The sequence below is a fragment of the Aquarana catesbeiana genome, linkage group LG06 (assembly GCF_042186555.1).
Source record: "Aquarana catesbeiana isolate 2022-GZ linkage group LG06, ASM4218655v1, whole genome shotgun sequence".
Classification (NCBI taxonomy): domain Eukaryota; kingdom Metazoa; phylum Chordata; class Amphibia; order Anura; family Ranidae; genus Aquarana; species Aquarana catesbeiana.
The window spans coordinates 152,907,088-152,930,329 of record NC_133329.1 but is presented as its reverse complement, the minus strand read 5'-3'; the positions used below and the strand labels follow the sequence as shown (position 1 = coordinate 152,930,329).

At 43.6% G+C, this 23,242-nt stretch overlaps 1 protein-coding gene across 2 annotated transcripts in view; it reads left to right on the top strand.

The window, feature by feature from the left end:
* TXNDC11 (thioredoxin domain containing 11) overlaps positions 1-23,242 on the top strand; it is a 213,315-nt gene that overhangs the window by 24,951 nt on the left and 165,122 nt on the right. The window contains exons 4-5 of one of the 2 annotated variants that reach the window (XM_073591072.1): positions 1,039-1,168; positions 10,018-10,111. In XM_073591072.1, coding sequence (XP_073447173.1) covers positions 1,039-1,168; positions 10,018-10,111 — 224 coding nt within the window. Of the gene's footprint in view, positions 1-1,038; positions 1,169-10,017; positions 10,112-23,242 lie in introns of those variants that run through there. The other variant, XM_073591073.1, reaches the window with a different exon arrangement.

Below are 23,242 nucleotides of genomic sequence, written 5' to 3'. Positions count from 1 at the left end.
ACATGAAGGGCTCAGTTCTGCTCGGCTCAGTTCTGCTCCCTCCCTCTTGTCAATCATCTGGGACCCATTACAGGTCCCAGATGACTGAGCGGCCAATCACGGCGCGCGGCGCCGCTCGCGAATGCGCAGTGGGTGCCCGGCTGTGAAGCCACAGCCCGGTGCCCACAGTTGCAATGCTGGCGCCGCCGAACGGAGGGGGAGACGAGCTGCTTCGATCCCCCGCATCGCTGGACCCTGGGACAGGTAAGTGTCCAGTTAAAAGTCAGCAGCTGCAGTATTTGTAGCTGCTGACTTTTATTTATTTATTTATTTTTTTTAATGGGAACGCCTCTTTTAAATAGTTTCCTTTCGGCCAGCTCTCAGTTTTTTAGGAGCTTAATGCAAATACTAACTTGTGCTTTTTAGATTGTCAGTATTAGAACTTTGCCAGCACAGCTGCAACTTTGATTGACTTCTCGGATAATACACACACAGATTAGTACATTCAGCATTAACCATGCTGCTTTCCAAAGGTGCCCCTGTGCTCCTTTATTCAGAGTGTAAGCCCTTTACAGGAGGTGTGTTACTGACCGGATCACCAGGTGAAAACAGGGAAAGAAGCCTAAAAAAAGAAAAACAAATGCATCCACCACAGTTTAGGGTTAATACTGCTTTAAGGAAACATGGCTGATTTTACACCCCTGTTTGTGGCTGCCGCAGCAACTGTGTCTGTCTTCGTTGTGGCTGAACACATAGTAGCTATCCAGGGAAGGTGCTTGCGACCATGGGATGACAAGCTGCCTTGTGTCCACCTACAGCAAGTTGAAAATGCTTGTAAAAACTCATGAAATATGTACACTCATGTTCTTCCATAGACTTAAGTGCACCCGAAAACACTAAGATGCATGTAAAAATTTAAATGGTTCATTTTTTTGCAGTGCGTAGATGTGAACAATATCCTCTATGCTTGTTAGCTCTAGTTTTACTTGCATAGTGCTACATTTCTACAAACATTTACATTTTTCTCCAATAAAATAAAAAATGTATTTATTGTTGCAGTTTTGGACCAATTGAATATAAAGGACCACTGACAGCAGCATATATTGAGAAGTTTGTTCGACGAGTGATGAGTCCTGTTTTGTATGTTTCTACTGTAGGAAGACTAAGTGATTTCCTAGCTACCTATGAGGTACTGTGGTTTTCAAATGATTTCTCCTTGTCTGTGATTTGCTATGTGGATGTGATTCATGTACTGTATTTACTTTTTGTATCCAAAGAGAGCTAACTGTAAACTTGTTTAACCCCTTCCCTCCGAGCGTACGCAGATGTGCGTACTCGGCTTTCCGGGGTTATACCGGGAACGGTACCGGGATGATGCCCGCAGCTGCAGGCATCATCCCGGTACCGTTTTTTACAGCGGGCGATCGGCTTTCCTGGTATAACAACCGATGCGGCTAAAAGCCGCTCGGCTGTTATACCAGAGGGGCGCCGCTCTTACCGGGCCTCCCGTTCCATTGGGAGGCCCGATGACCAATCAGACGCCTCCGGCGGCTGGGGGCAGGCTGGAACGAAGCGTGACATGTTTGGTATCTATTTACTCAGCGTAACATCATCTTTCACATTAAACAATCTCCATTTTATTGTCTAGATTCTCTGCTAAAAATATATATATAATGTTTGGGGGTTCTAAGTAATTTTCTAGCAAAAAATAGGGATTTTAACTTGTAAACACCAAATTTCAAAAATAGGCTTAGTCATGAAAGGGTTAATATCTATTACATTTTTAAAGACCGCACGTTCTTTAAAGATTCATGTTTAGATAATGCCTTGATCTGCTTTTCTACATCTGCTTTTTTCTTCCAAATGGCATTATTTAGGCATTATCTAGTATCCACATCAATTTCCTAAACACAAGTGCTGGGTTGGAGATGACACAATCATGATGTATAGCTTGGTGCCTTTGTAGGTCCTGTTCGTAGATGGCAAAGGCCAGCCCTGTGCTATAGCCTCTCACTTTACGGCCTGCTACAAAATTACAGTGTTGCAGTCTGATCACTGGAGAAGAATAAGGGCTCATTCACATTAGCTGGCACTCTAAAAATGTGAAATGTGTGGTGTGAATTGCATTGTTACAATGCATCGCATTGTTTACTTTTTTTTTTCAAACTTTTTGAAAGAAGGAAAAATGCAGCCTGACTTAAGTTGATACTATTGCTGCATTAGTTGCCAGATGTGACCCACTTTTTCCCACAATGTGATTTGTAACCTTGTCATTGTCCTTCCAACTTCTGTCTTAGGGTTATAGACAGATGAATAGGTCTTGGGATGCCTTTTGTAGAATTTCTGACCCAAATCAGCTCCTAGTAACAGGTACTAAAAATGTTACACCACCCCCTTAAAAAATGGTGTGGTTAATTCAGTTTTAGCCTCATCCAGCAGCCCACACAGTTTTAGGTATTAGCCTGGAAATCAGGCAGGAGGCAGGTCAGTCCAAACAGGAGCCCCTTGATCCCTCTTGTATTGAATTGTTTTGTTATTGTAACTGTATTGTATACTTCTTCCTTTTTTTTTTTTTTTTTTTTGCATAAACTTTTGGTGGTATATCAATCATAGTTTTAAAAGAACACCTGGTAATCCTGTCATGAGGTGCTTGTTCATGCACTTCCTTTTCTGAGGTGACGGTCTCCTAATTCAATTAATCAGTTGTCATCCTGTCACATACATCCCTGTTGAAGGCTAAATGTTCACACTCATTGTGCAGGGATGACCAATGTTGTCACCATCAAAAGGCCACTTCAATGCTGGATTGTGTGCATGTAGACAGGAAGTGACTGAAAGGCTAGGGCTGGTACCTTCAGGTGATTGGCAACTGGCAAAACATCTGGGCACCCAACAATCCCCCCACACGCACACACACACTCACACACTACACTTCATGAATGAAGTGATAGGGACAGCCTGTAATGTAATGTTTTGTGTGGGTGCTCTCCTAGGCACTTTGTGCAATGCCTGTAGTGAGCCGTAGTAGTGATGCTACAGGAAATCGTGGAAGATTTCTCACCCCCATGCTCTTATGCACCCGTTTGGCAGAGTTCTATTTGCCTAGTTGTTGTCCACCCTTCTTATTCATTGCTTGGTGATGTCCCAGGCTCTATGACTATCCAGCCTGTGTCCTGTCTTGTAGGAATAAAGTGGTTGTAAACCTCAGACATGAAATATGAACAAGCCATAATTCTTTCTGTAGTGTGTGTGTGCTTATCCAGAGCACTATCATTTTAGTCTGCTGCTTTGTTCTTCTGCTATCAGCATGAGTCACTACTGATGAGTTTTTCTGATACCAAGAGAAAAAAAGGTGGCAGGGGAGGACACAGTCTGTGATTGACAGCCTCAGCTCTGTTCCTGTGTGCTGTATGAAGGGGGGTCCTTTCCCTCCAATCCGCTCTGAGTTCTCACTGATATAACTTCAGCTCCCCACCCCCTGCTTTGCAAAACTGAGAAATCCTGTGTAAATTCTGCACTTTGAATGGATCTAGGTGAAAGGTGGCTGTAAATAGACAGGTGCAACTTATGTAGCATAATTTTTCATTTCTGTGTATCACCTGAGGCCAGTCACTTCACTGGGTATATATCCAGTTTGTTTTTACCTTTTTATCCTTAATTACAGTGGATACAAAAAGTCTACATGCGCCTGTTAAAATGTCAGGTTTCTGTGATGTAAAAAAATGAGACAAAGATAAATAATTTCAGAACCTTTTCCACCTTTTAATGTGACCTATAAACTGTACAACTTAGTTGAACAACAAACTGAAATAATATGGTTGCATAAGTGTGCACACCCTTAAACTAATACTTTGTCTAAGCACCTTTTTGTTTTTATTAACCACTTGCTTACAGGGCACTTAAACCCCCCTCCTGTCCAGACCAATTTTCAGCTTTCAGCGCTGACGCACTTTGAATGACAATTGCGCAGTCATACAACACTGTACCCAAATGAAATTTTTATCATTTTTTCACCACAAATAGAGCTTTCTTTTGGTGGTATTTGATCACCTCTGCGGTTTTTACTTTTTGTTAAAAAAATGTAAAAAACTGAATTTTTAAAAAATAAAATGTTTTTTTTTTATATTTTGTTATAAAAAATTTAAAACGGGTAATTTTTTCCTTCATTGATGTACGCTGATGAGGCGGCAGTGATGGGCACTGATGGGTGGCAGTGATGGGCACTGATGGGTGGCAGTGATGGGCAGCACTGGCAGGTGGCACTGATTGGCACTACAGGTGGGCATTGATAGGTGGCACTTGTTGGCACTGTTAGGTGGCACTGTGGGCAGTGTTAGGTGGCACTTTTAGGTGGCACTGATGAGGCAGATGTGCCTCTTCCACTTGGGGACCGATGTTCCTGACATCTCAGCCGGTGATCGGCTTTTTTTTCTACTCGCGCTGTCAGCGTGAGTAAAAAAAAAAAAACGATTACCGATCTTTTGTTTACATCATGTGATCAGCTGTCATTGGCTGACAGCTGATCACATGGTAGGGGGCCGGGACCGGCCCCTTACTCGGATCGGTGATCAGCCGAGTCCCAGTGACTCGGTGACCACAGCGCGCCCGGTGGGGGCAGGAAGCCCGCAGGGAGCGTGCACAGGGGAGGCCGTCGTATGATGGCCTCCCGGGAATGCAGGTCCGCGCTGTGGCCGTCATTCGGCCATAGCGCGGATGTCTAGTGGTTAAAGCCCTCAGTCTTTTTGGGTATGAGTCTATCAGCGTGGCACATCTTGACTTGGCAATATTTACCCACTCTTCTTTGCAAAAACACTCCAAATCTGTCAGATTGTGAGGGCATCTCCTGTGCACAGCCCTCTTCAGATCACCCCACAGATTTTCAATGGGATTCAGGTCTGGGCCATTCTAAAACATTTATCTTCTTCTGGTGAAGCCATTTCTTTGTTGATTTGTATGCTTTGGGTCTTTGTCATGCTGAAAGATGAAGTTCCTCTTCATATTTAGCTTTCTAGCAGAAGCCTGAGGCTGCATTCACACTTCAGCGGTTTGAATTGCGGGCAGATTTGCCGTAAATCTGCCTGTGATTTGAAAGCGCTGATGTGAGAATGGCAAATCGCGGGACTCTCATTTGACATGCCAGTCATTTGAATAACACCTCAAATCGCGGCGCGGGATTGTAGCATGATAAATCGCGTGGCAACAAGCATCACGGAAAGCATGTCGCCAAAAAAAGTTCAGTATTGCGGCGCGATTTATCGCGCCAGACCCGCGGCGCAATTTGAGGTGTCATTCAAATGAATGGCATGTCAAATGCGAGTGCCGCGATTTGCCATTCACACATCAGTGCTTTCAAATCGCAGGCAGATTTGTGGCAAATCTGACCGCGATTCAAAACGCTGAAGTGTGAATGCAGCCTTAAGGTTTTGTGCCAATATTGACTGGTATTTGGAACTGTTCATAATTCCCTCTACCTTGACTAAGGCCCGTTTCAGCTGAAGAAAAACAGCCCTAAAGCATGATGCTTCCACCACCATGATTCACTGTGTGTATGGTGTTCTTTTGGTGATATGCAGTGTTGTTTTTGCGCCAAACCTATCTTTTGGAACTATGGCCAAAAACTTCAACCTTGGTTTCATCAGACCATAACACGTTTTCCCACATGCTTTTGGGAGACTTCAGATGTGTTTTGGCAAAATTTAGCCGGGCTTGAATGTTTTTTCGTAAGAAAAGGCTTCCGTCTTGCCACTCTACTCCATAGCCCAGACATATGAAGAATACGGGAGATTGTTGCCACGTGTACCACACAGCCAATACTTGCCAGATATTCCTGCAGCTCCTTTAACCACTTCAATACAGGGCACCTATACATCTTCCAGCCCAGACCAATTTTCAGCTTTCAGTGCTATTACATTTTGAATGACAATTGCGCGGTCACGCGACGCTGTACCCAAACAAAAAAATGTTTGATTATCCTGATAATGTTTATCATTTTTTTCCCCAACAAATAGAGCTTTCTTTTGGTGGTATTTAATCACTTCTGGGGTTTTTATTTTTTGCGCTACAAATAAAAAAAGAACTAACATTTTTAAGAAAAAAAAAAGGTTTTCTTCGTTTCTGTTACAAAACTTTTTTTATTAAGTATTTTCTCCTTCACTGACGGGCACTGATGAGGCTGCACTGACGGGCACTGATGAAGCAGTACTGATTGGCACTGATGAGGCGGCACTGATGGGTACTCATAGGTGGCACTAGAGGGCACATATAGGCAGCACTGATCAGAGGCACTGGCAGGCATCACTGATGGGCACAGCGTGCCATCACTAATGGGCAATGATTGCCATCCCTGGTGGGCTCTACTGGGCTTACCTGGTGGCCATGGGTGGGTATTAGGGGTGCAACGGATCGTCACCGATCCATGATCCGTACGGGTCAACCTCCGCGGATCGGCACACCTGCGATCTGCGGAGCACTCTGCGGCCTCGGCCATAGGAAAGGCAGCGGCTTCGGCCTGGCTCCGGAGCGGTGGCCATCTTGGTACACCCGGCGGCGGCCGCTGTCTCGTCAGGAAGTGACGTTTCGTCGCCGCCATCTTGCTACACCCCACACTCCTGCACAGTACTGTAATGAGAGCGTGAAAAGGGGGCAAGCAGACATCTTGTTACACCCACCGGAGTTTTAGATTTAACAGCTATTTTCAACAAAATGGAGCTTATATGCATAAATACAGTATTTGTAGATCGGACTGACTGTTTAGATGTTACATTTTAAAAGCAACAGCAAACCTGCTGACCTTACATGGTTGCTAATGTGACAGAACACCTCTGATTTTCACATTTAACATTAAATGTGAAAATCAGAGGTGTTTTGTCACATTAGCAACCATGTAAGGTCAGCAGGTTTGCTGTTGCTTTTAAAATGTAACTTCTAAACAGTCAGTCCAATCTACAAATACTGTACTTATGCGTATAAGCTCCGTTTTGCTGAAAATAGCTGTTAAGTCTAAAACTCTGGTGGGTGTAACAAGATTTGTGTTTTTTTTTTTTACTGGTCCGAAAATGATCCGATCCGTGACTCTGATCAGAGGATCGATCCGATACGTGAGTTTTTTGATCCGTTGCACCCCTAGTTGGGTATCCTTGCTGGCCATGGATGGGCATCCCTGGTGGTCCTGGCTGGGCATCCTTGAGGGGGCTGCATTGATAATCCGTGCAGACCCTCCCCCTGACTGGAGAGCAGCCGATCGGCTCTCCTCTACTCGCGTCTGTCAGCACGAGTAGAGGAAAAGCTGATACACGTGATAAATGTTATCACAGTGTAACACAATTTTATTGTACAAACAAAAAAGCCCCAGTACAGGGTACATCCCACTGAGGAAGATACGAATTTCCCTTGTACCTTCACATGTAGGGGAGGGGACAGGACAGTGCAGGAATCAGCTGGTCTGCTCCACAGAGAACAGACATACGACCTCAACCAAAACCCAGTGTTTTAAGGCACATTACAGATTGGTGTACTTAATGCACCTAACCCCTGTGAGTACCCTGTACTGGGGCTTTTTTGTTTGTACAATAAAATTGTGTTAAACAGTATCACTCTATGGAGTCTCTTTCTACTGTTTTGTATATGAGGATACAGCATCGGTCAGCAGTCTGGATCCATACAGCTAAATTAGAATCCCTGAGGTGATTCATATGCGTGTTTGACTGAACTTAATTGCGAGGTCACACGCTCTAAGGTGAGCAGCCATTGCCTGAGGGTGGGGAGCACCTGAGTATGGACACCGCAACACGTTATTTTCACGTTTTTATGAAGTCCTCAATATACCTTTTAATAGGAACTACAGTCAGGTCCATAAATATTGGGACATCGACACAATTCTAATCTTTTTGGCTCTATACAGCACCACAATGGATTTGAAATGAAACAAACAAGATGTGCTTTAACTGCAGACTTTCAGCTTTAATTTGAGGGTATTTACATCCAAATCAGGTGAACGGTGTAGTAATTACAACAGTTTGTATATGTGCCTCCCCCTTTTTTTTTTTTTTTCTACCACCACCACGTTTCACTGATGAGGTGGTATGCTTTGGATCATGAGCAGTTCCTTTCCTTCTCCATACTCTTCTCTTCCCATCACTCTGTATGTCCCAATATTTATGGACCTGACTCTATATACCGATTATGTTGCTAGGGGAAGATGGAATCCGACAGACTGGATGCTGTGCTATTTATGTCAACCCCAGAGGGGGAGACTTCAACAAATCACTTTTGCAAAGTGAACTAAGATGGATTTTTCATTTGCAAGCTACGAAAACCCTGGGCCTTAATGAAGCATTTAATTTTAGACCATATCTGGCAGGTTTTGAGTCAGGAGTATGTGAATTGGATCTTAGATTCCTCACAGAATTTTTTCCCACTTTCAATAAATGTCAACAGAATTTTCATCTTTCTAGACTTTAAGTTTCTTTGAATGTACCTCTTATTTCACATTGTTACAATTTTTGGCGCTTGTTTAACACCAGGTGTTTAGTTTTTATTATTAGGTATTTTCCTTCTGTGTAATTTTCCGCTATTTCCACTAGATGTCACCACGCTCTAATATTGTTTTTATTGTCTTTCTTTTTGCTAGGGGAAGATGGACTCCGACAGACTGGATGCTCTGCTTTGACCCCGGGGAATTTCTGGATCGCCAAATGGCGCCTTTTGCTCTGCGCGCGGGTCCCTCATCTCGCCTCCTTTCATTGTGGGGTCACCGTGGACCATTTTGGCTTTTGGTTCCTGGCTTCCTGCCTTTGGTTCCTCCGTTCTGCGCTCCACTCCTGGAGTGCAAACGGCAGCCACTCGCGTGCGGGATGTGACCCCCGCCCTTTTGGGCGGGCTTGCGCCTCGCGGCGTTATGCCGAGGGACTTAGCTGCGATATGTTCAGCATCCATTTGGGTGCTGACACTCTCAGACAGGGTCCAGCTGTTCCTGCTATCACAATCACTCTTGCGATTGGCTAGGTTGTCTCACATGTAGCCTTATATACCTGCACCTAAAGCAATCACTCGATATGCCGAGGAAGTGCAAGGTGGAAGCTGGCTGTACTCACTTCAGTATATTTGCAGGTATTGTAACCCTCTATTCATACTTCCCTTTTGTAGTTGAGAAAATCAATGCTCTAATTTGTTGCTCAAATAATCTGAGCAGCTTCATGGATATTCTTATTGATTTCCATCATTCTTTTGGATTTAGATTTATACAGCTTGCCAGGCCCACTATTAGCATGAAACGTATGTTTCCTAGCTACGAGTCCTTGTAGTGGAGCACTTGTTGCCATATAATTTCGGCCCTCCAGAAATCTTCCTGAGTGTTGAAGTTGTCCAGTTTGCCTTCCAAAGGGATTTCCATCTTTCCCACTGGCTTTTCAGACATATGCATTGCTATATGTATGACTTTGTAAGTATAGCTATTCTGTCTGTATCATGTATATTTAAAACTGTGGACAACCATGTATAGTGTTTAGTTTATTAAACTTTTGTACCTTTATGTATAGTAGTTACCTTAATACGAATATGGAATATCTTTTGGTATTTCTTGCATTATAGAAACCCTGTACCCAACTTGACTTAACCTCTGAAGAAGGACTGTCTTATCCGTAACATGTAAGGTGTCAACGCCTGTATGCATCACCACTAGCCTGCTTGTTCTTAGGGCAGTGGGTGTACATACCATTGTAACTTTGGGTACTTTGTATCATTGTTTTTATTGTCAGCAATGTCCTTACCTACTTTTGTTTGTGTAATTGTAATATTTTTTTTTTTTTTTATAACAATACTTGGTCTGTCTATAATAGATCCAATAGGGCTTCTCTCCAGTGCTATAGCACTGGTTATTCCAATTGTTTTTTGAGAGAAAAAAAGTTGACATGCGACGCGCTGTTTTCTGTGTATTGGCATAGTGGTCTGTGTTCTTGTGCGGCTGCTGGAGTAAATTGTGTCACCACTACTTTTCATAGTTTTAATTAATATATTTTGTTCCTTCCTTCCTTCCTGCAGCCTGGGATATTGGGCTACTTTGAGTTCAATGCGTCACCTCAACCTCCAGGCTATTTAACCTTTTTCCGGTCTGCATTGCACTCGTTACAAAAAGGTAGGTATAATCTTTACACTCTAACATGGTTGTGTTGCTAGCTCCTAAATTTAAACTGAAAACACACTTGTGAAAATGCTTGCAAGATAGGTTTATAATGTGTCTGAAATCTGTCTGTCATGCATTTGCAATATATTTATTCAGCAGTAGGTTTTCAGTGTTTGGTTTTTATCAATTTGTATGTGTACTCTTGGTACTTAACCACCAGAAGGTTTTTCCCCCTTTATGACCAGACCATTTTTTTGCTATTCAGCACTGTGCTACTTTAACTGGTAATTGTGGGGTCATGCAACGCTGCTACGCAGATAAAATGTATATAATTTTTTTTTTTCCACACAAATAGAACTTTTCTTTATCGTACATCATGGGACACAGAGCAGCCATAGTAATTACTATGTGGGTTATACGCCACCTATAGGTGAACGGACACTGGCACACCCAAAGACAGGAAGTCCCCCTCTATATAACCCCTCCCATACAGGAAGTACCTCAGTTTTTTTTGCCAGTGTATTCAAAGTGATTATCACGGATTACATGTGCTCTTGGAGCATACCTTGAAGTCTGGACAGTTCTATTTGGAATCATGGACTTCAATCGGATCCATTCGGAAAAGCTGTTGGCCAAAAATGGATGGTACCTGAGCCTCATAGGAAGGAGAGAATATTCCTCGAGGTTTTGCCTGTAATGCAGCCTTACAGCGCTGGACCCTGTGTAATGGAACCCAGTGCAGTGTTCTGACTAAGGTGTTTTCCTGCAGGGTGCTATACAGTACCAGGGGAGTGGACCCCACATTAAGGGGGACCCAGTCTCAGAAGGTCTTGAATGACAAAGCTCACAGTGATGGGTGAAGCTTGGGTCTGGCTGTGCGTTTTCCAGAAAACCCTGCGGTGGGAATGGTAAGTTTATAAAAAAAACACAACAAAGAAAACCTGGGAAAGGAACACATTTGGTTCACTTCAAAGGATTTCTTCTGAGTAGCAAATGCCTTGCCTGTTTTTCACCACTAGAGGGTGTATTGTAATGTACCCGCTTGTCATGCTTGTTTTTTTCTGTGTACAGCGCTTTGGAGACAGCATTTCCCCTCATCCTGGTTGCCAGTTCCCTGGGACCTCCTGCCTTCTACCCACAGACACGCAACCCTCCCCCAGAGGCTGGTTCCAACTGGGGGGAGTGGGCGGCATCTCCCCACAGTACTTAGCCCCCTGAGCTATCCCGATAAATGGGACTGCCTCGTGTGCGAGCGTGTAGGTCAGCTGGAAATAGGCCGCTGCAGGACGTAGGGGGCTTGGCTTAGGCGGCCAGCGTGCACGTGGGGAAAAAGCGTGTACATAGCATGGCGCAGGCCATAAAGTTTGTGACTCTGTGATGAGTCTGGTGGCTGATGGAGGGACACAGAGTATACTGGGGCATGTAAGTGCTGTATAGGTGTGGATACAGGCATTTAAAGGCACGTCTACGGGCCATTAGGCTGAGCAGTGATAGCGGCATTTTTACCTACAGCTTAGCAGTGGATACATATTGTGAGTACCTCTGCATTTTGTGCTTAGAACCATGTCTTCCCATCGGGTTCAAGAGGTAAGCCTCAAGGTCAAGCACAAGGCCAGAAGAAGCCATGGGGCTTCAAGGCCATACAAAGCAGAGTCCTAAGGCCTCCTTATGAAGGGGTGCCCCCACTCGCTCGAGTGGGGGGAAGGCTTCTGCAGTTTTCAGGAGCTTGGCGGAAGGAGATCCAGGACAGATGGGTCATCTCCACAGTATCTCTAGGCTACAAGCTAGAGTTTTGGGAGTTCCCACCATTTCGGTTTCTAAGATCGAATGTTCCCAGAGGCTCATTAAAAAGAAGGCCTTTGTTCCAGGCACTGGACCGGTTGACATCACAAGGTGTAATTCCAGAAGTTCCAACAGAGGAGCAGGGTATGAGGTTTTATTCAAATCTCTTCACGATGCCAAAACCGAATGGAGATGTCAGACCCATTCTAGATTTCAAAGATCTAAATCAATTCCTAACCATCCGCTCTTTTCGCATGGAGTCAATCCGGTCAGTCGCATCCTCTCTGAGAGGAGGAGAATTTCTAGCATTGATAGACATCAAAGATGCATATCTGCATGTGCCAATCTACCCTGCTCACCTGAAATTTCTGTGATTCGAGGTAGAACAGCGCCATTTTCAGTTTGTGGCCTTGCGCTTCGGGCTAGCCACCGCCCCCCTGGTGTTCACAAAGATTTTGGCTCCAGTATTAGCAAGATTAAGGGTCCAGGGTATATCAGTAATGGCATACCTAGACAACCTGCTGCTTATAGATCAGTCGTTTTCACGGCTAGACTGCAGCGTGTCTAGCATGGTCAGATATTTGGAGCACCTGGGTTGGCTTCTCAACCTAGAGAAGTCAGCCTTACGGCCAGTAAAGATGCTAGAATACTTGGGTTTGGTCATAGACACAGTCCAAGAAAAGGTCTTTTTACCTCAGACGAAGGTCAGGGTTATAAGAGATTTGGTCCGTGTGGTCAAGGAAAAAAAGGATCCCTCCATTCGACTTTGCATGAGGTTGCTAGGGAAAATGGCTTCCTTTGAAGCTATTCCCTATGCCCAATTTCATTTGAGACTGTTGCAAAACAGTATTCTATCTGCTTGAAACAAAAGGGTGCAAGCCTCGCACTACCCAATGTATCTGTCCCCAAAAGTGCGCCAGAGTCGTAATTGGTGGTTGATAACCAGAAATTTGCAGAAGGGGAAATCCTTCATGCCAGTAACCTGGAAGATGGTAACAACGGATGCCAGCCTCTTGGGCTGGGGAGCGGTTCTGGAAGAGGCCACTGTCCAGGGGAAGTGGTCAGAGACCGAAAAAGCCTTGCCCATCAACATTCTAGAGATTCGGGCAGTGCGTCTGGCCATAATATCATGGACTTTCAGGTTGCAGGGTTGTCCTGTCAGGATACAATCCGACAATGCCACAGCTGTGGCTTACATCAACCACCAAGGGGGTACCAGGAGTCAGGCGGCCCAAAGGGAGGTGGACCATATTCTGACATGGGCAGAGAAGCATGTGTCTTTCCTGTCAGCATTCTTCATTCCGGGGGGGTGGAGAATTGGCAGGCGGACTTCTTGAGCCGCCAACAGTTGTCCCCGGGGGAATGGTCCCTGCATCCCAAGGTTTTTTCAGCCATATCCTGAAGGTGGGGTACCCCGGACATAGATTTATTGGCGTCCAGGTTCAACAAGAAGTTGGACAGCTTTGTGTCAAGGACAAGGGATCCGCTCCCATTTGGGACAGACACGCTTGTAACCCCTTGGGATCAGTTTTCACTAATTTATGCGTCGCTCGCCCCCCAATTCAACTCCTACCACGGCTTTTACGCAGAATCAAGGAGGAAGGGAAACCAGTGGTACTGGTAGTCCTGGCGTGGCCCAGAAGAGCCTGGTATGCGGAGATCATAAGGTTGGCAGTAGGGAAACCGTGGACTCTTCCATTCCGTCCAGACTTGCTTTTGCAAGGACCGGTGTTCCATCATGCCTTACAGTCACTAAATTTAATGGTTTGGCTATTGAAACACAAATTTTAAAGGATTGGGGGCTCTCTGGCTCAGTGCTGACTACCCTGATTAATACAAGGAAGCCGGGCTCTAGGGCCATTTATTATAGGATCTGGAGGTCCTATGTTTCCTGGTGTGAAGCCAAGAGATGGCATCCTCGGAAATATGTTATCGTGAGTACCATCAAGGGTCAGATCTCGGATTTGGCAGTATTCTTTCAAAGACTGCTTGCTTCACATTCTCTGATTTGGGCCTTTCTACAAGGGGTAACTCGTATAACTCCAAGTTAGTGCCCATGGGATTTGAATCTAGTTTTATCGGTCTTGCAAAGACAACCCTTTGAGCCTTTGCGCCATATTCCTTTGATCCTTTTGACAAGGAAGTTGTTTTTTTTTTGGTTGGAGTTACTTCGGCAACAAGAGTGTCAGAATTGGAAGCTTTTTCCTGTAAAGAGCCATACTTAATTATTCATAAGGACAAGGTGGTGTTGTGTCCTCACCCAACCTTTTTGCCTAAGGTAGTGTCCAGTTTTCGCTTGAACCAAGATGTCTCCCTGCCCTTGTTTCTCTCAGAACCTCACTCTACGGAGGAAAAATTGTTGCATTCTCTCAACATGGTGAGAGCTGTCAAGATCTATTTGAAGGTGACAGATCAGATAAGAAAGACCGATGCTTTGTTTGTGCTGCCAGATGGGCCCAGAAAAGGGCAGGCAGCGTCAAAATCGACTATTTCCCAATGGATTCGTCGAGTTATAATTCAGGCTTATGGATTGAAAAGAAGGGTTCCACCTTTTCAAATTAGAGCGCATTTTACCAGGGGAGTAAGTGCTTCATGGGCAGTGCGTCACCAGGCCTCTATGGCTCAGGTTTGCAAGGCATCAACTTGGTCGTCAGTACATACATTTACTAATTTTACCAGATGGATCTAAGGCGGCAGGAGGATGCCGCTTTTAGGCGCAGTGTACTTCAGGCAGCGGTATAGGTCCTTACGTCTGGTGGCCTGCTTTGATATGTGTCTCCCTCCCCTCAAGGGCATTGCTTTGGGACATCCCACATAGTAATTACTATGGCTGCTTTGTGTCCCGTGATGTACAATAAAGAAAATAGGATTTTTAATAGAGCTTACCTGTAAAATCCTTTTCTTGGAGTACATCACGGGACACAGAGATCCCTCCCCTCTTGCTGGGATATACATTGCTTTACTACAAAACTGAGGTACTTCCTGTATGGGAGGGGTTATATAGAGGGGGACTTCCTGTCTTTGGGTGTGTCAGTGTCCATTCACCTATAGGTGGCGTATAACTCATAGTAATTACTATGGCTGCTCTGTGTCCCGTGATGTACTCCAAGAAAAGGATTTTACAGGTAAACTGTATTAAAAATCCTATTTCTTCTGGTAGTATTTGATTTTTTTTTTTTTTTATTATATAAACGAAAACCGACTGAAAATTTTCTACTTTCTCTTCTAAAACAAATCGAAAAATCGAATTTCTTCATAAATTTAGGCCAAAATGTATTCCGCTACACGTCTTTGGTTAAAAAAAAAAAAAAGTCCCCAAATGTGTATATTGGTTTGTGTGAAAGTTATAGTGTCTACAAACTATATTATATACAGTGGGGAAATAATTATTTGATCCCCTGCAGATTTTATAAGTTTGCCCACTTACAAAGAAATGAAGGGTGTATAATTTTTACCATAGATGTATTTTAAATGATAGAGACAGAATATCAACCAAAAATCGAGAAAAAAACATGATACAAATGTTATAAATTGAGTTGCAGTTCAGTGAGTAAAATAAGTATTTGTTCCCAAGCAAAATATGACTTGGTACTTGGTGGAGAAACCCTTGTTGGCAAGCACAGAGATAAGACATTTCTTGTAGTTGGTTACCCGGTTTGCACACATCTCAGGAGGGATTTTGGTCCACTCTTCTTTACAGATCTTCTCTAAGTCCTTAAAGACCTTTTTTTTTCCCTGCAAAGTAACGGCATAATGTGCTAGTATGCATCTTTGCATACTAGCACATTATGTGACACCTATACCTGCAAATGAAGCCCGCGTTATCCCTGCTGGAAGCCGCATCCAACTTCACCCACCTTCCTTCCGGGGCCACGGATTCCGGCTCTGTGACTGGCCGGAGCCGCGTGACGTCACTCCCACGCATGCCTATCACGGCACTCGCTTCTGAAGAAACGGCACAGGTGGCCATTCCTTCAGAACGCATGCGCCGATGACCTCATCGGCGCAGTATATAGCAAATATCTCCTTAATGGCGCACGTTTAGAAGATATTTACAGTACCTATAGGTAAGCCTTATTGTAGGCTTACCTATAGGTACAAAGTATAAACAACCTCTTTGTTTTCTTGGCTGTTGCTTGGTAACTCAAAGTTTCAGCTCCCTCCATAAATTTTCTATAGGATTAGGGTCTGGAGACTGGCTAGGCCACTCCATGACCTTAATGTGCTTCTTGAGTAACTCCTTTGTTGCCTTGGTGGTATGTTTTGGGTCATTGTCATGCCGAAAGACCCATTCATGGCCCATCTTTAGGGTTCTGGCTGAGAGAAGAAGGTTCTCATCCAGGATTTTACAATACATGGCCCAATTCATTGGCCCTTCAATGTGGCAAAGTCTGTCTGTACCTTTAGCAGCAAAAGAGTCCCAGAGCATAATGTTTCCACCTCCGTGCTTGACTATAGGGATGGTGTTCTTGGGGTCATAGTCAGCATTTTTCTTCCTCTAAACACGGCGAGTCGAGTTAATGACAAAGAGCTCAATTTTCAACACTAAGAGGAAAAAGGACGGTTTGGGACTTTATATGAGGCAATAACCTGGTAGGGCCATCTTCCTCCATCCCTAGCTATATGGATAAAAAGAAAAGGGGGACTTTGTATGAAGCACGCAGGTGGTTAAAAAGTCAAGTTTATTAAATGAGCATGCACGTGACTTGTATCTATAATAGAGTAAGGGAATAGCTATGTGGTCTGACCATATTGGAAAAACGGGGCAAAAAGTAATACAAATGAAAATGTAAACTGATGGAGTCCCATTCTCTATGATACTTACAAACAAGGCTGTTTGTTGAATGTGGCACTAGGAACTGGAAGCACCCAAAAGAGCATCTCTACTGGGAGCTGAGGTGGAGTGATCGGCCCGCAGAATCTACAGGGGCCACATCCCAGGGAGGGTAGTGTCCAAAAATAGAGCTATTCGTGACCATAAGTAATAAACCCATCATGGGAAGACTTCTATAAAAAATAGTCTGTGTTAATACACAGTGTGCAATGAGTCCTGTACGCAGTTAAAGCAGGACGGATATATGATAGAAAGTGTGAGTTGAAGCCCAAATAAGTGAAAGTAAGAGATTATAAAGTTGATGAAAATTGTAGAGCTAAACCACCAAGGAGGAGAATAAAGAAGTGTGCCAGATATGAAAAGTAATGGATGCTAATGACCAAATTACCCAGACTAGAGCATTGAAACCGAGGTTCAGCGTGATGTGAATAATAAACCAAGCAGAGGCAAAGACAAACCACAAAGATGAATGAGCCACCCGGAAATGGGACCTATATGGACACAGCCATCACACACCCACCAACTTCACATCAGCGTGCAAAGGGGAAAGGAGGCATTACTGATTGAGCGGCAAAGCTGCCCACCATTGGCGCCAAAAAGCAATCCTCCCAAACAGCTGCTGGATGTAAAAGACGCCGGAGAGATGGCGCCTCGTGGTGTGACGCCACATCATCTGGCACAAGAGGCGTGACGTCACTGCAAGGCCATCTACCCGCCCCATGGGATGGGAGGGGGGAGGAGAGCCCGCGGTAGGCATCGCAGCTCCCAGCAGAGATGGGAGCCAAAAGGCTCCTAGAACCAGACCATATAACGCACATAACACAGCAAAGGGAAAACAAAGCATCAAGATGAGGGATGGGATTGCTAATCACATCCCTATTGTATGAGTCTATGAGGTTCTGCGGGCCGATCACTCCACCTCAGCTCCCGGTAGAGATGCCCTTTTGAGTGCTTCTGGTTCCTAGTGCCACATTCAACAGCCTTATTTGTAAGTACATAAGAGTCTCCGTCAGTTTGTTTTTTATCACAGTAGGATAAAAGGCCTTGTTGACTCCTCTCCAAATGAATCGTTTATGGTTGTGGCCAAAAAGCTACTTTTTGGTCTCATCACTCCAAATGACTTTGTGCCAGAAGGTTTGAGGATTTTCTCTGTGCTGTTTGGCGTATTGTAAGCGGGATACTTTTTTGCAGTTGCATAGTAATGGCTTTCTTCTGGAAACTCGACCTATCTTTCTTCAAGTACCTCCTTATTGTGTATCTTGAAACAGCCACACCACATGTTTTCAGAGAGTCCTGTATTTCACCTGAAGTTATTTGTGGGGTTTTTTTTTTCATCCCGAACAATTTTCCTGGCAGTTGTGGCTGAAATTTTAGTTGGTCTACCTTACAGTGGTTTGGTTTCAACAGAATTTCTCGTTTTCCATTTCTTGATTAGGGATTGAACACTGCTGTTTGACATTCTCAATTCCTTGGATATCTTTTTTTATATCCCTTTCCTGTTTTATACAGTTCAACTACCTTTTCCCGCAGATCCTTTGACAATTCTTTTGCTTTCCCCATGACTCAGAATCCAGAAACATCAGTGCAGCACTGGATGAAAGATGCAAGGGTCTGTCAGGAGTCCAGACCTTTTATACACACACACTAATTACAAGCAAGCAGTTCACAGGTGAGGATGGATGGTTACCTTTAATAGCCATTCAAACCCCTTTGTGTCAACTTGTGTGCATGTTATCAGGCCAAAATCACCAGGGTATGTCAAATTTTGATCAGGGTGATTTGGGCAGTTTCATGATGTGATTATGATTTAAAGAGTAAACACAGTTGATTGATAATAAATGGCTTCAACCAAACACTAACCATGAGTGAAAGAAACGTTCTTGTGTTATCATTCATATTCTCTAAAAAAAATGGCCTAAAAAAGCATAAATTCTGCCAGGGTATGTAAACTTATGAGCACAACTATATTATTTATATATATATATATATATATATATATATATATATATATATATATACACACACACACACACACACACACACACACACACACACACACACACACACACACACACACACACACACACACTGGGGACGGAAAGTATTCTGACCCCTTTAAATTTTTCACTCTTTGTTATATTGCAGCCATTTACTAAAATCATTTAAGTCCATTTTTTTCCTCATTAATGTACACACAGCACCCCGTATTGACAGAAAAACACAGAATTGTTGACATTTTTGCAGATTTATTAAAAAAGAAAAACTGAAATATCACATGGTCCTAAGTATTCAGACCCTTTGCTCAGTATTTAGTAGAAACACCCTTTTGATCTAATACAGCCATGAGTCTTTTTGGGAAAGATGCAACAAGTTTTTCACACCTGGATTTGGGGATCCTCTGCCATTCCTCTTTGCAGTACCTCTCCAGTTCTGTCAGGTTGGATGGTAAACGTTGGTGGACAGCCATTTTTAGGTCTCTCCAGAGATGCTCAATTGGGTTTAAGTCAGGGCTCTGGCTGGGCCATTCAAGAACAGTCACGGAGTTGTTGTGAAGCCACTGCTTCGTTATTTTAGCTGTGTGCTTAGGGTCATTGTCTTGTTGGAAGGTAAACCTTCGGTCCAGTCTGAGGTCCTGAGCACTCTGGAGAAGGTTTTCATCCAGGATATCCCTGTACTTGGCCGCATTCATCTTTCCCTCGATTGCAACCAGTCATCCTGTCCCTGCAGCTGAAAAACACCCCCACAGCATGATGCTGCCTCCACCATGCTTCACTGTTGGGACTGTATTGGACAGGTAATGAGCAGTGCCTGGTTTCCTCCACACATACCGCTTAGAATTAAGGCCAAAAAGTTCTATCTTGGTCTCCTCAGACCAGAGAATCTTATTTCTCACCATCTTGGAGTCCTTCAGGTGTTTTTTAGTAAACTCCATGCGGGCTTTCATGTGTCTTGCACTGAGGAGAGGCTTCTGTCGGGCCACTCTGCCATAAACCTCCGACTGGTGAAGGGCTGCAGTGATGGTTGACTTTCTACAACTTTCTCCCATCTCCCGACTGCATCTCTGGAGCTCAGCCACAGTGATCTTTGGGTTCTTCTTTACCTCTCTCACCAAGGCTCTTCTCCCCCGATAGCTCAGTTTGGCCGGACGGCCAGCTCTAGAAAGGGTTCTGGTCGTCCCAAACGTCTTCCATTTAAGGATTATTGGGGCCACTGTGCTCTTAGGAACCTTAAGTGCAGCAGGATTTTTTTTGTAACCTTGGCCAGATCTGTGCCTTGCCACAATTCTGTCTCTGAGCTCTTCAGGCAGTTCCTTTGACCTCATGATTCTCATTTTCTCTGACATGCACTGTGAGCTGTAAGGTCTTATATCGACAGGTGTGTGGCTTTCCTAATCAAGTCCAATCAGTATAATCAAATACAGCTGGACTCAAATGAAGGTGTAGAACCATCTCAAGGATGATCAGAAGAAATGGACAGCACCTGAGTTAAATATATGAGTGTCACAGCAAAGGGTCTGAAAACTTAGGACCATGTGATATTTCAGTTTTTCTTTTTTAATCTACAAAAATGTCAACAATTCTGTGTTTTTCTGTCAATATGGGGTGCTGTGTGTACATTAATGAGGAAAAAAATGAACTTAAATGATTTTAGAAAATGGCTGCAATATAACAAAGAGTGAAAAATTCAAGGGGGTCTGAATACTTTCCATTATAATATAATATAATTTTTAATTTTTTTTTCATGTGACAACACTGAAGAAATGCCACTTTGCTACAATGTAAAGTAGTGAGTGTACAGCTTGTAGAACAGTGTAAGTTTGCTGTTCCCTCAAAATAACTCAACACACAGCCATTAATGTCTAAACTGCTGGCAACAAAAGTGAGTACACCCCTAAGTGAAAATATCCAGATTGGGCCCAAAGTGTCAATATTTTGTGTGGCCACCATTATTTTCCAGCACTGCCTTAACCCTCTTGGGCATGGAGTTCACCAGAGCTTCACAGGTTGCCACTGGAGTCCTCTTCCACTCCTCTATGACGACATCACGGAGCTGGTGGATGTTAGAGACCTTGTGCTCATCCACCTTCTGTTTGAGGATGCCCCACAGATGCTTACTAGGGTTTAGGTCTGGAGACATACTTGGCCAGTCCATCACCTTTATCCTCAGCTTCTTTAGGAAGGCAGTGGTCGTCTTGGAGGTGTGTTTGGGGTTATTATCATGTTGGAATACTGCCCTGGGGCCAGGTCTCCGAAGGGAGGGGATCATGCTCTGCTTCAGTATGTCACAGTAATTGTTGGTATTCATGGTTCCCTCAATAAATTGTAGCTTCCCAGTGATGGCAGCACTCATGCAGCCCCAAACCATGACACTCCCACCACCATCCTTGACTGTAGGCAGGACACACTTGTCTTTGTATATCTCACCTGGTTGCTTCCACACATACTTGACACCATCTGAACCAAATAAGTTTATCTTGGTCTCATCAGACCACTGGACATGGTTTGAGTAAGCCATGTCCTTAGTCTGCTTGTCTTCAATATACTGTTTGCAGGCTTTCTTGTGCATCATCTTTAGAAGAGGCTTCATTCTGGGACAACAACCATGCAGACCAATTTGATGCAGTGAGCAGCGTATGGTCTGAGCACTGACAGGCTGACCCCCCACCCCTTCAACCTCTGCAGCAATTCTGGCAGCACTCATACGTCTATTTTCCAAATGCAACATCTGAATATAACGCTGAGCACATGCACTCAACTTCTTTGGTCAACCATGGCGAGGCCCGTTCTGAGTGGAACCTGTCCTGTTAAACGGCTGTATGGTCTTGGCCACCATGCTGCAGCTCAGTTTCAGGGTCTTAGCAATCCTCTTATAGCCTAAGTCATCTTTATGTAGATCAACTATTATGTTTTGATAAATGGGGCCATGTATCGTGAAATTTTGAGTGCAAACCTCCTCCCATCAGCAAGGGCATTGAAGATGAAACATGGCTGGGTCTTTCAGCATGACAATGATCCCAAACACACTGCCCGGGCAACGAAGGAGTGGGTTCGTAAGAAGCATTTCAAGGTTCTGGAGTGGCATAGCCATTCTCCAGATCTCAACCCCATAGAAAACCTTTGGAGGGACTTGAAAGTCCGTGTTGCCCAGCAACAGCCCCAAAACATCACTGCTCTAGAGGAGATCTGCATGGAGGAATGGGCCAACATACCAGCAAAAGTGTGACAACCTTGTGAAGACTTACAGAAAACATTTGACCTCTGTCATTGCCGACAAAGGATATATAACAAAGTATTGATATGAACGTTTGATATTGACAAAATACTTATTTTCCACCATAATTTGCAAATAAATTCTTTCAAATCAGACAATGTGATTGTCTGGATTTGTTTCCACATTTTGTCTCTCATAGTTGAGGTATACCTATGATAATTGCAGGCCTCTCTCATCTTTTTAAGTGGGAGAACTTGCACAATTGGTGGCTGACTAAATACTTTTTTGCCCCACTGTATATCGATAGAGAGTGATATATATATATATATATATATATATATATATATATATATATATATATAAATAATACACCCAGAAGTAGGATATATGGGCATTTTAACTAGGAGTCAAATATGAAGGGGGAAGGGAGATATACATCATTTTAATATGAAAGTAGTACTAAAAGCTGAGACTTTTTGTTCTTAGTTCGTGGATATAATAATTTTAAATATAATGCACAATACTGGTAAACTTTTACTTTAAATGTAATTGTAATGCCTTATATTACCTCCAGTCTATCAGCCTCCACCTTCTCAGGGTTCAGATGCTGATCTTCCCTGCACGCAGTCTTTAAAGTCATTTTTTTTAAAACAACAAACATATTATACTTACTTGCTCTGTGTAATTTTTTTTGCACAGAGCAGCCCTAATTCTCCTCTTCTGGGGTCCCCCACCGACGCTTCTGGCTCCTCCTGCCTTCAAAGTGCCCCAGTAGCAAGCTGCAAAGTATAGTATAGAGTGCCGCTATAGCAAGGTAAAAAAACCTTCTGCCTTTTAGAACCACTTACTTCCTGCCCAGGATTACATGTCCCATGAGGAAGTTTTCAGGCACTTACTGACATGGATGGTGTACTGAGCTGTATGTGTGGTGCACTGTGTCTTCTGACATGTATGAATGGTGTACTGAGCTGTATGTATGCTGCACTGTATTTCCTGATATGTAAACAAATAATGCATTCTGTATGCGGGCCAACTAATCAGCTGGCCGATTAATCGATTATGAAAATAGTTGACAACTATTTTCATAATCGATTCGTTGTTTTGGCCCTAATCTATTTATCTTATATGTATTATCTGCAATCATATGACAATTTACCTCCTTGTATGTTTGTATATGTGTGTAATATATACAGTATCTCACAGAAGTGAGTACACCCCTCACATTTTTGTAAATATTTTATTATATCTTTTCATGTGACAACACTGAAGAAATGACAGTTTGCTACAATGAAAATTAGTGAGTGTAGAGCTTGTAT